Source organism: Monodelphis domestica, chromosome 3 (genome assembly GCF_027887165.1).
Source record: "Monodelphis domestica isolate mMonDom1 chromosome 3, mMonDom1.pri, whole genome shotgun sequence".
Taxonomy (NCBI): domain Eukaryota; kingdom Metazoa; phylum Chordata; class Mammalia; order Didelphimorphia; family Didelphidae; genus Monodelphis; species Monodelphis domestica.
The window spans coordinates 346,720,630-346,736,981 of record NC_077229.1 but is presented as its reverse complement, the minus strand read 5'-3'; the positions used below and the strand labels follow the sequence as shown (position 1 = coordinate 346,736,981).

General features: G+C 36.9%; 1 protein-coding gene across 6 annotated transcripts in view; it reads right to left on the bottom strand.

Moving 5' to 3' along the window:
• Positions 1 to 1,786: 1,786 nt before the first annotated feature.
• Positions 1,787 to 16,352, bottom strand: part of PIGN (phosphatidylinositol glycan anchor biosynthesis class N) — a 246,948-nt gene continuing 232,382 nt past the window's right edge. For all 6 annotated transcript variants that reach the window (XM_056824243.1, XM_056824241.1, XM_007486856.3 and 3 more), the window contains one exon: positions 1,787 to 7,056. In XM_056824243.1, the coding sequence (XP_056680221.1) occupies positions 6,933 to 7,056 (124 nt within the window). In that variant the 3' untranslated portion in view covers positions 1,787 to 6,932. The remainder of the gene's footprint in view (positions 7,057 to 16,352) is intronic.

Sequence of the window (16,352 nt, the reverse complement as noted above, 5' to 3'; positions counted from 1 at the left end):
CTATGTGACCCTGGGCAAGTCACTTAATCCTGTTTGCCTAGCCCTTGCCCTTTTGTCTTAGAATTGTTACCAAGATAAAAAGTAAAAGTTAAAAAAAAAAGGAAAAGAATTTATGCTGTGATAAATTTCCTTTATCCTACTGGCATTTTTAAAATTTAGGTTTTTTTAGAACAATCACAATTAAGTGCAGAAATTTTGATAAATTCACAATCTGTATACATTTGTACCTTGAAACTGTAATCCAATTAAGTATAATTTTTTAAATTGCAAAAATGAAAGAGAATTTAGGAGAAAACAAACTGAGAAAAGGAATTTATTTTTAAAAAAGAATTTCTATGGTCTAAAAATTGTATACAACACTGCAAAACCCCGATAACCTTATAAAATCTTACTTTTTTTAATGGAGATTAAATGACACCACACATAGCATTAGCTTCGTCAATACACATTTTAATTTTAATTTTATTTATTTTTTTAAAAAACCCTCACCTTCCGCCTTGGAACCAATACTGTGTATTGGCTCCAAGGCAGAAGAGTGGTAAGGGCTAGGCAATGGGGGTCAAGTGACTTGCCCAGGGTCACACAGCTGGGAAGTGTCTGAGGCCAGATTTGAACCTAGGACCTCCCATCGCTAGGCCTGGCTCCCAATCCACTGAGCTACCCACCTGCCCTACCTCATATATTTTTAATAAATTTTCCAAATAGTTTTTGAATTGGTCCTCAATCAGAAAATCACCGTAACCATCTTTCTGGCAAAGCAAATAAATGCATTATTTAAAAAACCACAGAAAGTAAAAACTATAATCCAATTCCTAAAATATTAAGGGAACTGGACTGAATGTATATCTTTGAACTTGAAAATCCCACATATATTAATATGATGAATTTTTTTTCATTTTTTATTGTCATGCAAAACACACTTCCATATTGGTCACTGTTGTAAGAACAAACTCATTCCTAGCCAAAACCCCCAAATAAAGCTAAAGATACAGGGATGTGAAAGACGACTCCGACAGTTCTTTCCCTAGAGGTGGACAGCATTCCCCATTCATAAGTCTTTTAGGATTCTACAATTCATTTAGTAAATGAAAGGTTTTTTTCTTTTTAAAAGTAACCCCAAAAAGGCCTACTTGCCAAATACAGAATTTTGCTGCAAACACTGGAAATATACACCACAGCAATCTCACCTGAATAAGTACCAACAAGATATCAACACATTGCTTTTGTAACTAGGAAATTGTTAAGTGAAAGGAAAATCTGCTTCTCCCTGCTTGGTCAAAGGCGCTCAGGAAATAGTCACCCCTTTTCCCCTTCCCTCCCTCTATGGTAACCTGCCATCTCTTCACCAGGGCTACAGCCGCTTGCTTTTTGCAAGGTTTCCTTCCTCTTTTCTCTCTGCCCTGGCTTCCAGGCCCTAATCAGAGAGGAAAACCCAAGGCTGCACTGACTTTGAGTAGAGGAGAAAAGCAGCTTTCCAGGTGTAAAAGTTGATACTCAGGGCTTTCATACAGAATGTGGTGATGAATGGGTTCTTTAGTTCTCCTACAGAATGGTTTTAATGGACTTTTGTGGAATAACCTGGAAACTTAACTACCATTCAAAAAATTGCTTCTAGGGGAAATGAATAACATTGATTTTTACCATTTACAAAACACCTTGAATGTCTATCTGATTCTTAAAACAGTTCTATGAGGTAGAGAACAAAAACTCGGAGGCCCAGATGTAACAGTTAAAATTTAGGGGGAGACTGAGGCAGGTAGAAATTAGTTTCTCTCTGCAAGGAGTATTATATTTTTATGAGGTTTATTAAAGATTAAGGATTTAAGAATATACAAGTAAGAAAAATCACCTGCCTAGGCCAGAGGCCTAGACAAGATAACCTTACATCATGGAAGAGACGCCTCTGCTCCAAAACGGAAGTCCAAAAAAAGACCACAAAAGCCTTTGCAATCAGGTTAAATCCCTTCTCAATCTCGGCCCACCTCCGAATTCCCGTGAGATTACAAAGCATTTTGGGGAAGTGGAGCCAGGGCTTGTGGGGATTGAAGTCCAGAGTTCGAGTCTATTTTTACACAGAGAAGTGACTAACAGTAAGATGAGACAAGAACCCGGGCCACCCAATGCTAACCCTAACAACCAAAAACTGAACTTTGGAAACGTTGAAATTTGGACAGCTTCTTGCTTCCATATTTGCTTTCCACATTTTTGGGGGGGTGGGGTGGGGGGGAGGAGATAATCTAGTTCCTCATGTGGTTGGAGACTGAGAAGTCGGCTTCCAGGCTCTGACCATGTGGCAGACAGGATAACTCTGATTGGCCATGGAGATGGATGAGATGCTTTTAAAAAGCACTAGTTAGTCAGGTTCAGGTTCTTTCCCAACTTGTTAGCACTAGGGAAGGAAGACAAGTTGCTGAAGGCCTCTGGGTGGAGGTCTGAGGTCTTCTCTCCCTAGGTGCCAACATGAAGCCAAGAATACATGGCCCTGCTCTTCTTTGTCTCTGTTGTAGCTTTTCTTGGCTACTTAAAGGTGCAGAAGACTGCAGATGGCGATGAGCCTGGGAGTATGAGCAATTCAAGATCCTAGGGCAGATCTCCAGATTCTGCCCAGAAACTGCCATGACTAAGGCTTATCTAGGTACAATGGATGTGAATTTGGTGGGGGAGAATCTTATATAGAAACTTAAGTGTTTAGTTTGAGCCCACTCTCCCCAGGGACTGAGGAGGTCTAGTGAATGAGCCTCTCCAGGTATTTGGATGGTGAGGGAGATCTAAATTTAAAATTGCCTTGAGAAATTCAGCCAGGAAAAATGCCAAGGCCCCGCTACAGACAGATAAGCTTCAGCCCTTGCGCTGGGGCCTGTCCAAGGTCCCTGATAAACTTCAGCACCGAGACCCCAGGTGCAAAAAGCAACTTTCCAACAAAAGGTTATTCATGAAAAAGTATTTAAACCCCAGCCTGTCAGAAGCAACTTGGAACTCCGATGGCAGAGGTTCCCACTGATGCGCCTATCAGTTTTTCAATAAAGGGCCTTTTCCGTGTCTGATTGCATTGTCTGTGATCTTCCATGGTGGTGGGTGAATTCCCAGACCTTAACAATGGGAGGGGGATATGTGTACTTTTGCGCTTCTTTTAGTTTCCAAATAAATATCCTTCTGGAAAATATAATTGATGTTAATACACTAAACAGAACACTGGCAGTCAACAGCAAGGGGAAAACACCAGAATGGGGACTTGAGCTGACAGTAGCTGAGCAAAAACCTCCCTCAGTCCTAAAGGGTACCCTAGTGCCCTGAATGGTAGATACAACAGCATTCCTTCTATGAGACTGAGCCTAGAGCATTGCCTACAACCACATTCTACTCTTTGGTTGATGCCTTTTCAACCCTATTTGAAAATTTTAATTGCCTTCAGTATGTTCTAATAATGAAAACAATGTTACCAGCAAATATCCTAAAACCTTAAATGAAAATCTATCATAACAAAGACTAGGATTCAATAAGAAATTCTTAGGGGAAGTAGTAGAAGTTGTCAACATTTGAATTTCAATTAAACTATTTTTTTCTTGGTCATTTGGTATAAAAATACAAAATCTACATTTTAGTATTTCCCAAGACATTCTGCAAACCACAAAACATGGAAGGTCCCCACAGCTAAGTGGATTATCTAAGTGAATCAGAAGAGCTTATTTATAGATCATTGCAATGTAAAACCAGAATTGTCTCAGAATGTTTCCCTTTTGGTAAAATCACACACTGCCTCCACACTATAAGAGGCATGTGTTGATTAGCAAAATAAGGCTCTGGACAAAACATATTGCACCTTTTACAATGCAGAGATAAAATATTCATTCATTCACTGCTTTGTGTGAGAATTTGGGGGCCCAGGAAAAGATGAGTAAATAAGGCAAGCTTGGATTTAAACTGAGCTACACAGGATAAATATTTATAAGTACAGCTGTCTCTGATATGTAGAAAAACTGACCCCAAAGTTCTAAGGGGCATCAGAAAAATTTACTAATCCTTAAGATTATCTGAACCAAAAATAAGGTATCATCTTAATTCCTGGCATGGATTAAAGGTCATATGCAAGATCTTATTTTAACATAGTCAAAATATAAATCTATACATGTATATATAAGCACACTGTATAATGCCTTGGCTGGTGTTACAGTATTAACATAAATAATTTAAAATCAAGATACAATTGTACAGAGAAAGGAACAAAGAATGTTTTACCAAACTGATTCCCTGAATTCTTCTAAATTGTGTTTGTTCACTCACCCAACAAGTTGAAAAATTTAGTAATCTTCAGCAGGCTTCCAAGTCATTACTGTGAATTAGCAACATTCTAATTTAATTCAAAAGCAATTCCTTCTTTAAAATGGGTCTCATATCAATAGAGCTTCACATCAGCCCAAGGCAACTTTTTAGTTATTCTCTCTGTCATTTTTGTACATATGAATGTTATGCCAAAGAAAGAGAACAATGATGTCCGGAGCAAAAGGCCAAATCTCTGGCAATCTAGAAAGGTTACTTTTATGGGAAGACTAAATAAGAATTGCTCTCAAAATATTTTGTTGCATTACAAATGATAATCTAAGTTTAATGAAAGGATGTTTAGACTTTGGGATATAATTTCACAGTCAGAAATTGTCAGCAGTCCAGTCTTTTGCTATTCACTGTAAGATCTATTATTTTAGATTGAGACTGTTTCCATATTGGATGCCACAACTAGATTTTTAAGAAACATTTAAATTTATTTATTTGTTACATTAAAAAACCCAGTTAATTTCTGTCCTCCCCATTAGAGAAGGTATTCTCTTACAAAAAGATATATGTATATATAAAATGATGTCTTCTTTATTTCCGTTTATTAGTTTCTTTACTCTTCATAATTTCATGTAGATCTTTCCATGAATTTTACAAAAATTAACCTGTTATGTCTTATGGTGCAGTGATATTCCATCATAATTATATGCAATAACTTGTTCAGCTATTCCCCATTTGATGGATATCCCTACAATTTTCAGTTCTTTGCTACCACAAAGAGAACTATCAGAATATTTTAGAACAGTGATGGCAAACTCTTTAGAGATAGACAACTTGCTGTGCCCCCTATTATCCCACCCAAGGGAGGGAGGAAGAACTCCCATTAGGCTGCAGGCCAGAGGGGTTGGTCATGTGAGAAATGTCCTCAGCACAGGTGACAAGGGGAAGTGGCCAGAGCATTCATCCTCCAGCTTTGCCGCCTGTGAGCCGGCTACCTTCCCCTCTGTGAGCTCCCATTGATTGCTAGACAGAGGGGCAGGGGATATGGAAAAAATGTCATCAGGCACAGTGGAGAGGGGGAGGGGAGCTGCTCTGCCCAAGTCCCTCTGCCTTTCTAGTAACAAATTTGGGGAGGGGGTAGCTGAGTGCCCACAGAGAACACTCTGCATGCCGTCTTTGGCACCAACGCCATAGGTTTCCCATCACTGTTTTAATGCATATAGGGTTTTTTTTTCCTTTATCACATTAGTAAATAAAACTAATACTGGTATTGCTGGATCAAAAGGTATACAGTTTTATAACACTGAGCACATTACCAGATTGTTTCTATATATTTAAAAAATTTTAAACCCTTACAATTATACTGTGGTACAAGTACTTCATAAATGTTTGTTGAACTTAACAGAAATGTGGCTTCTTTAGTTTGGCAAAGAAGTCTTTTATAGTATAACCCTTAGAAAAAGAAGATGGTGTTCTATGACAAACACTTCTTTTCATTTATATATTTTAAAATTTACAAAATACTTTTCTCAAAACTCAACTTGAAAGATGGGAAAATTTGAAACTGACAATTTAAAAATGAATGTTAAAAATAATTTTTAAAAAGCCCCAAAGCTTGATGTACCTCAACCTCTTTCTTTTGGAATTGAGGAAATGGAGGCTCAGGGAGATTAAATGACTTGCCCAAGGTTCCAAAGGTAATGAGAATCAGAGAAAGGATTTGAATCCAGGTCTTTTCCTCTTATTGAATAATATTTATAGCCAACTTTTCTATTTCAATAAACCTGAATCTCAGCTTGATGCCTCTTTGTGGTCTGACAACTCTATGTCAGACACAAGACTTCTGATTGTCAATTTTTATCAAAACGGAAAGTCTTCAAAGACTGAGTGCACTCTTTTCCAAGGTCTTCTCTGGCTGACAGCAAAAAGGCCCAACATCAAATTTTGGTCCTGGATTCAAATCTGGCCTCAAGACACTTCCTAGCTATATGACCCTCGGTAAGTCACTTAACCCCAACTGCTTAACCCTTACCACTCTTCTTCCTGATGACTGATATTGAATATGGATTCTAAGACAGAAAGTAGGGTGGTTGTTGTTTTTTAAAGATAATTCTACTTATTAATAAATTCTGTTGTGCCACCTGATGACACATGTCAAATTCAATCATAGTTGTGGTTTGAGATATAATCAGCCCAGGGAATATGTTAATAAAATCCTCACAGAATATACCTAGAACTGTCTAATAAGGAAGGGATGTACTTATTTTAGGACAAAAGTTGGCTTTTTGCAGATGCAAAATATTAACAACTAGAAGAAAAAGCTGCAGTTAAAGAAAAAAAATAAAGAGGAAGCATAAATTTCATAATGGTTTTTCCAGAGACATAACTACATTTTTTTGGGGGGAGGAGACAAAATTTAACTCCAAAATAGGAAATTAATTAATTCTAGACATCTTTAGATTCAGAATTCCAAATGCATTGCCTTTTTGTGGGAGCAGAAAATGTTATATATCATCATTAATCTTCTCAAGGCAAACTATGTTGAATCCTTGATGGGATTTTATGACATGTCGATCCTCCTAAATTAGAGTTTAAAAATAGAAGCATTGAAACAGATGAGAGGCTGAATGAAATCCAGGGGCCTTGTGATATCTGTAGTGAAGTCACATGAAGTGGGGTTTGGTTTTCCCCCACAGTTTGATTTTCTTTGTCGTTAACAGTTGTGCCAGTCCACTGAGAAAGACCAGAAAGATGGTCATACACATAACAATCACATAGTGGCTAATGCTGCAAAAAGACAAAAAGAAAGAACAATTTAGGCAAATAGAACATGTACCAAGGAAAGTTTATGACAGAAATGCAATCATTTACAAGGGATTAGATCAACAGATTTCTTTTTTCTTTTTTAAGTTTATGGGAAATGCTAGTTGATGCTGTATTTAAAATTCTGAACTATCATCTCTGAAGAACATGCTATTCGATGAACTGAGACAATTTAGGCCAATGATACAACCTGAGACAGAAAATTTAAGAATAAGAGAATACTGGGCATGAGAGGAGGGAGGGATGGAGTCCATGCATTGAAATTTTCAATCAGAGAGCCTAGTCTTCAAGAGAAAAAGGAGTTATCTTTGTGTAGTCTCAGCAAAAGCTACCCCCCCCCACTTTTTTTTTGTAGAAATGCTTTAAAAGCTAAAATGTAGTTTTCTATTGGCAATCACTACATATATACACATATGTACAAAAATATATATGTAATGTATGCACATATACATTTTTCTGTTTTTACATTTTATTTGTACTATCTGCATAGGACTAGCAATGATAGCTTCTTTGGAATTTAGGCTTTCTTAGTTGGCAGGAGGACCTGCTCCTTGGAAGATACCACATTTTTCATTATTATCAGTTACTAATAGTTTTTAAATTGTGAATAGGAATTAAAGTAATCACTAGCCATTCATTTTAATGTTCTTCATCTTTGGCACACCCTCTTAATCACCCTAACAAAATCTGTTAGCTGGAAGCCAATTTAAGGGAAGGAAAACCCAGAACTTCCTTGTCTCTTCATAAAAGTAGCCTCGTTTCACTTAATCATAGACAAAGAGTATAAATACTTATCCGTTCATCTCTTGGAACCTCATACCACTGTTAGGTCAAAGTAAGCAGCAATTTTTTCCTTCAGAATCTTTTAGAAGGATTTTGTTTTTTAATGTCTTTAGTGATGTTGCTTTTATTTATTTATTTTTACCTTTCTGTCACTCCCAATGATTCCCTTCCACCATACCTAATATATTAATAAATAAGCAATAGAGACTGAGCTGGAAGGGACAACCGAGCCCTTCCAACCCAAGCAAACAGAAATAGAACTGAAAGGTGGTCAGTCACCTAGGCTTTGCACAAAGATCACCAGGGAAAAGGAATTTCTCACCCCTTAAGGCATTCCCTTCTACATTAAGATGGTTTTAATCAACATCAACCTGAAATCTCCCTCTTTGCCATGTCTTAGTTCTGCCCTCCAGGGCAAAGGAGAACAAACCAAATTTGTCTTTTATATAAGAACAATATAAATACCTAAAGATGACTATTGCTATCATGTTCCTCTTCCTTTTTTTCCTTCCCCTTCACCTAAGTTTTTCTCCTCCAGGCTACATATTTACAGGAATTGGAGGCCCTATAGCAACTAAGTTGATTTGTTTTGAACACATTCCAATTTATCAAAGTCCTACCCTAAAACACGCAAACCAGACTGATATACAGTAATGCAAATATAGGCTAATCAAAACAGGTCAACAGTAAGATTCTTTCCTCTCTCCTTCTGGATACTATATCTCTTTTAATGTAGCCCAAGATTACTTTAATTATTTTGGCCAACATCATTCTTTTGAATTATGTTGAGCTTATAGGCCTGCTGAAATTCCTACATTTCCCCAGACAGATTGCTATCTAGCCATGCCTTCTTCTTCTCATATTTGTGAATATGATTTTTGGAACACAAGTACAACTTTACTTTTAATTATTCCTATTAACTCAACTGAATTCAGCAAACCTTAATCAAGTACTTGCTTTGATCAAGGCCATTTGCTTGTAGGATACGAAGACAATAATGCAACATTTTCTGCCTTGAAGATGCTTATATTCTGCTGGAAGGATATATATCTTTACAAGCTAATAAATGCAAAATATATGAAAAGTAAGTTCATGAAGACTTATACCTTGGGGGAGTTGGATAGGAAAGGTCTCAGACAAGAAGGAATGAGTGAGCTATGCTTTGAAGAAATTGAGGGATTCTATGAAGTGAAGGTGGGAAGACACATTTCAGATGTGGGAGGCCAGTTGGGCAAAGGCAGAGAGATAAGAGATGGAATGTCATGTGCTGAACATAGCTAGACAAGATCAGTTGGCTGGAACAAAGATTATACATAAACAATGACATATGAAATAAGAAGGTGGGAACCAAACTGTGTGTGGCTTTAAATGCAGGGCTAAGGATTCCATAATTTCTCTTAAAGACAGAGAGGCAATGAGGGTTTTTGAGTAGGTGGATGGCCATGTTATACCTTTTTTTTTAAATTGTATTTTCATTTGCTTTTTCAAATATTTCTCAAATACATTTTTCCTGTCCCCAAGAAGGCAGGTAATATGATATAGGATGTACATATATTATCATATAATACATATTTTCTTGTTTATATTTGTTTTTTAGGAATCTCTTGGCAGTTGCTAGAGTTAAGGCAGCATTGTTTCAGCTGTCAAGCAATAAAAATCATCTGTAACATGAAACTTGAGGGACCTCCTTTTAATCTCTATCCAATATGCCAAATTGCTTCTCCCTCCTTAATGACATAATTAAAGGATTATTAGATCTAGACATTTTTCAAATGGACTCTATAAAATCTTTATTTCCTATATGTAGACAATATACTGTTATTTAATTATATCAAGCTTAAATGGCTATTGATCGGGCAATAGTGTCCACACAAAAATGTCATTAAAGACTATTTTAAAAGAAAGCGCTAATTTTTGGAAGATAGAAAATTTGTTGATGGGCTATAATACTTAGCCATAACTTCAAATACATTGGTGTTTACTTTAATAAACACATTATTACTAAAACAAGATAGCCATTAAATAGTTTCTAATAGATTCTACTTTTAAATACTGGTAAAACAAAAGTAGTGGTCCACATTCCTTATGGTGCAGATGCCGGGTTGGAACAAAATAGAGGTAACAAAACTAGAGACCTTGAAAAATCACTTAAAAAAAAAAACCCTTTTTCCTTCTGACTTTTGGCTCTAACCAAATAGCAATGAGCAAGGGAGAAGGCATAAGTCTTCCCATTAGAAAGTGTGTCCATGTTACCATAAAAAAAAGTTCTCAGAAAACCTCAGTGAACTCAACTGAGAATTAGTTATCTATCAGAATGATGCTATGTCCCAAAACAGACTAGATTTTAAACCTAACACTAAATCACTTCAAGGCTATTTTATTTTCAAAACCTCACAGATCATTTCATGATTAGGCAATCATCTTTTCAATAGAATCTTTGGTTAAAATGTTCCATTGGACAGGCTGAATATGGCAAAGAAAAATTTCAACATGGCACAGGAGAATGAAAAGTGAGAATACCAGATAACAATACCTGGTCAAGCTTATATTTCCCAAGGTCAGAAAGGCCTTTATGGACATCTATAAGACAGACATTAAAAGACGGTAACAGCCCTGGAAAACTGGATTTATGAAGTCTAGGCTTTACAGAATCTTTCCTATTAGCTTTAATTCTCAACTATATCTATAGGCCTATATCTCATACTTAAGGGTTATTACAACCAATATTCACTCAAGATCAAGAAGGGAGGAGCAAATTACTTGCTCTCTGGCATAGAGACATTTTATAAATCCTTTACAGTGTCTACTTTTGCACTGCCTACTCTGGTCAAATTGATGTCGTCAAGAATTGATTGGAGGATTACTTTTATGAAATGTCCTGTGAAATGCTAAGTATATCCAATAATACGGTTTCATGAAGCTCAGATACTCAATTTCACTATAAGTTATTCTGAAGACCACAGCATACAATTCCTGCTTTTCCCCCACCTCTGTAAGTCTTGTAATGTCCTTTGTCCAAAACCAATAAAAACACAATTTAAGGGGGCAGCTGGGTAGCTCAGTGGATTGAGAATCAGGCCTAGAGATGGGAGGTCCTAGGTTCAAGTCTGGCCTCAGACACTTCCCAGCTGTGTGACCCTGGGCAAGTCACTTGACCCCCATTGCCTAGCCCTTACCACTCTTCTGCCTTGGAGACAATACACAGTATTGACTCCAAGATGGAAGGTAAGAGTTTTTTAAAGAAAAAAACAAAAAACAAAAACCCACAATTCAATGATTTAAAATTCATGAGTTGTGTGGAAAGGGAAGGTTAACTCCCAATTCCATGGAAAGCACATTTATATAAAGTATAAAAGACATTCAACACATGACATTTTAATGGTCTAGAACTTTTGATGGTTTTTTAAAAATTAGTGACATTTTAGCAGTGAAATAGCTTTGGTTTATCATCTCCAGTTTCCATTTAAGTCTTGGTATTACTTTGGTATGGCAGAGGTTGAAGAACACAGACTTTAATTGGGAAAGTCTAGGTTTCCTAATTTAAAGTATTCCAAAGTTATTCAAATGAATGAAGCTGAGTAATCAATTTTAAGAATCAAGCAACTATAGTACTGCAAATTACCTCTATGAAGGTATTCAAAAATCCTTGTACTGAATCACAAGTTTCCATTATAGCTAAATGAAAATGCTAAATACTTTATTTGCCATTTGTATTTTAATAAGATATAACCAAAAGCACCATGGAGGCAGAATACGAACAATCCAAGGCTAAATGACCACTATTATTAAATCAGCTAATAACATTAAGCAACTGAACTGATCATGCACTAATCTGACTCCACATACCATACTATAAAATTTGGAAAATGAATTTAAAAATGAATTTAATTAAATTCTTATATTATTTATGAAAGTTATTCCTCCAAATAAATTATTTCCTTAAAGTTCTAAAAGTATACCTTCTAGGAGGCAGCTAGGTGGCTCAGTGGATTGAGAGAGCCAGGCTTAGAGACTGGAGGTCCTAGGTTCAAATCTGGCCTCAGACACTTCGCAGCTGTGTGACCCTGGGCAAGTCACTTAACCCCCACTGCCTAGACCTTACCACTCTTCTGCCTTAGGACCAATACACAGTATTGATTCCAATATGAAAAGTAAGAGATTTTAAAAATAAATAAATAAAAATATACCTTCTATAGTCTACATTGTAAAAAAAAAAGCCATTATAGATTTGGGAATGAATAAAAGATCATAAAACCAAAAATCATGGAATTTATTTTTAGCCCAATATAATTTCACTAGGATGTATATTTTTATTAATTATGATTGAAAATTTGCTTTCAGAATTCCAGTAATGTAAGGGTTTCTTTTTTAAACCCTTACCTTTCATCTTGAAATCAAAACTGTGTATTGGTCCTAAGAAGAGCAGTAAGGGCTAAGCAATGAGGGTTAAGTGACTTACCCAGGATCACACAGTCAGGAAGTATCTGAGGCCAGATTTGAACCCTGGATCTCCTGTCTCAAGGTCTGGCTCTCAATTCACAGAGTCACTTAGCTGATCCCTCCTTTAAGATTCTTTAAGCAAACCATATAACCTTATGTTTGCAGGATCAAAAAAATCTCAAGAGTTGAAAAGGGACTCAAACATTATCTACTCTAACCCACTATTTTATTCTTTTTTATTAAACCTATTTTATAACATTCCTAAGAAGAGAGCATTTCTTAGGAAGATCTCTACTCTTTCCTGAAGCATCTCCTTTCACTTTGGGACAGCTTTAATTTTCCCTTAAATTGAGGCTAAATATGCCTCCCTGCAAACTTCAACCAAGGGCTCTGCCCTGTAGATCCAAGCAGAACAAAATACATTCTTCTTCTACATGATAACTCATCAAAACCTTTTTTTTTTTTTTAAACCCTTACCTTCCGTCTTGGAGTCAATACTGTGTATTAGCTCCAAGGCAGAAGAGTGGTAAGGGCTAGGCAATGGGGGTCAAGTGACTTGCCCAGGGTCACACAGCTGGGAAGTGTCTGAGACCAGATTTGAACCTAGGACATCCCATCTCTAGGTCTGACTCTCAATCCACTGAGTCACCCAGCTGCCCCCAAAAACTTTTAAGAATTGTGTGCTCTCTAAGTCTTTTCTTTTCCAGGTCAAAAACTCTCCAATTTCTTCAACCAATTTTCCATCCAGAATAGCCTCCATTCTACAATTCAGCTTCTGCTAGTTGTCCACCATCTTGTAATCATCTTTGAAAAATCTGGCACTGCTCTCTAAGTACAATACCTCCAATGTGATCTGAGCAGAGCAGAGTACAACAGGACAATGATTGGTTGGTTTCATTCTACTCTGACATAAGTGCTTTATATCTTTTTCAAGTGAATTTTTATCTAGTCCCACTTTGCTTCCATTCTATAAGTAAGCTGTTGATTTTTTTTTAAAAAAAGGGTAAGAATTTACACTTATCCATATTAAATTTCACCTTTCAATATACATTTTGCAGAGATATACTATTTCACATTGTACCATCTGCACATATTCAATAAAAATTGAAATAATTTTGATGGAATTTGGCATCTGTGGTCCTTAACAAAATAATGATGACAATTTATTCACAGCATTTTGAAATTTGTAAAGTCCTTTGCATCCTTGATATCATTTGAAGTATTACAAGTATAATTATCTCCATTTTACAGACAATAAAACTGAGGCTGAGAGGAATGAAGTGACTTCCTTATGGTCATGTAACTAATGTGGCACAAATCTTCCTGGCTCCAAGCCTAGAATGATATCTATTTAAGCAGCTAAAGTCAGTCAGCTCATTTATGAAAATCTTCTCAAGTGGCCTATGTTACAGGCCATAGGAAAAATAAAAAGGAGCATAGCAGAATGGAATAGCACAAGAAGATTAGAAGAGTTGTGAAAGCATCCAATGAAGATAAAAGTGAAAATGAGGAAAGAATCATGGTAGGTATCTTGTGCTTATTTATCTGAGTACAATTAGGGGTATGTTGGTAAATGTTTAACAGCTGGCTCTCTAGAGAAAAGAAACTGACACCACCAACTTTCAATTTCAATTTGCATTACTAGCATTTCTCCTATCACTTTTAAAAGTCTAAGTTTTCAACAGTAAATCAAATCTTGATTAGTAGCTTTTTTTTTTAAACCCATTACCCTTCCATCTTAGAATCAATACTGTATATTGGTTCCAAGGCAGAAGAGTGGTAAGGGCTAGGCAATGAGGGTCAAGTGAGTTGCCCAGGGTCATACAGCTGGGAAGTGTCGGGGGCCACATTTGAACCCAGGAACTCCCATCTCTGGGCCTGACTCTCAATCCACTGAGCCACCCAGCTGCCCCCGATTGGTAGCTTTTTGAGCAATAAATGCTAAATTTAAGATAATGCATTAAATATAAAATTTAATAACTGGCTTTGGATGAGAGTTTTTTCCCAGCTCACCTGTGGGTGAGACAACTCTTTATAGTTAAGCTACACATACACACACACACACACACACACACACACACACACACACAAACGCATGCATGCACACATTCCTTTACCTTAAACTATGGAAAATCTGGAAAGCATACTAAAAAGCAGAGACATCCCACTGCCAACAAAAGCGCTATGGTTTTTCCAGGAGAAATGTATGGCTTTGAGAATTGGAGTTGGGTTACAAGGAAAAGATGAGAACCTCAGAATCAATGCTTTTGAACTGCGGTGCTGGAAAAGACTTCTGAGAGTCCCTTGGAGAGGAAGGAGGCTAAATCAGTCAATACTTGAAGAAATTAATTCAGACAATTCAGGTCAAACCCTGAAGCTGAAGCTTTTGGTCACATAATGAGAAGACTGGAAAACACCCTGATGTTGGGAAAGACTAAAGGCAAAAGGAGAAGGGGACGGCAGAGGATCCAGTTGATAGTGACATGGAAGCAACAAACATAAGCTTGGCCAGACTTTGGGAGTAGAAAGGAAAGAAGCACCGGGTGTGCTATGATTCATGGGGTCACAAAAAGTTGGGCACAACTGAATGACATAAAAACAACTTCGCCATTCCAGTTTGACAGAAATCACACTAACTGTGGTGCTTTAAGGGGGAGGAGAGAGTATATAAATTAAGTGATTTTGTATGTTGAATAGCCTCCAGCACTCAACAGAGTTCTTTCTAATCCTTATCCTACTTTTGATTTTGAAGTTGCCAGTCTAGGGTAGCAGAAAGAATACTAGACTTGAAGTCAGAAAATACAGACCATTTTGCTTGAGTTCAACATAATGTTTTTATCCACTTAACTGATGGCGAACTCAAGAAAAACCAATAGATCCTTAGATCATATGGGATGGGGAGACAGAGGTGGATGGCGATCTGTACTGCCAGAGAGAATACCCACATTGATGAGATTGAGCACAGAGCCACTGAGATATTGTGGTTAAATGGTTTAACACATCTTTCCAAAAATTGCAGCTTAATTTTATGAAGATATGAAATGAGGTGGTAAGGCTAGTAGATCCCTAAGGTCTCCTTTCAGTTTTGGAGCTTATGAAATACAGCATCCTAGCTCCTGCACAGCAACCATTTACTGCTGTCCTGCTTCACATTCTGGTATTACAGTATTTCTCATTGAAAAAAAAATATTTAGTAATTTAGGAACATGAACCTGATATTTGCAGAATCTTTTAAAATTCCCTAGAAACCCACTACAAGCACTCAACTAGCTATACCTGCAGGTGTTAGTGCCTGCTCCATCCATAGATAAAAGTCTAGGATGGGTTATTATTCTATGAATATTTACGAAAGACTGAAGCAATGAGGACAAAAAGACAAATTCTAATGCTGTGAATCAGACATATACAGAACAACTAAGTTCTGAGAAATGAAAAATACAACACACTACAAGAGAAAATCACTGCAGTAGTCAATTCAAACAAACTTGGTCCACATTAAGGGAACTCTGCCAACATGTTTAATGATAGAAGCAACTACTTTTCTGCAATGCCTGGAAACATCTCTGCTTGCCAAAGAAACTTTCGTGCATGAATAATGACTGGAAAAAGAAACTAAAAGCAAAATTATAATCATAGAATCTTAGTGTTGGAAGAGACCTTGAGAGGCAGTAATGGCTGTTTTTTCCTTCAATGCTGCAGCACTCATTTGTAGTTGTCCTCTATTATTGTAAGTAGAGGGTTCTCTTTGTGTCATAAATCTGGACTAGAGTAGACGTGTCAAACTTGGATAGAAATGGGGTCACTAATCCATACATAAGGATCCCTATGGCTGCATATTGACTTCAGTTATCTGTGTTGTATTGTAGTTTGATTCTTTTGTTAAGTATCTCCCAATGATGTTTTAATCTGGTCTGCCAAGTGTCTGTGCTGGCCTGGGAAGGAAGTTTGTACTTGCCCCAGCCCTTAGCATTATTATTATCTTTATATATGCTCAGCATACAGGCGGCTTCATACATTTGTGATGGTTCAGGTTTGGA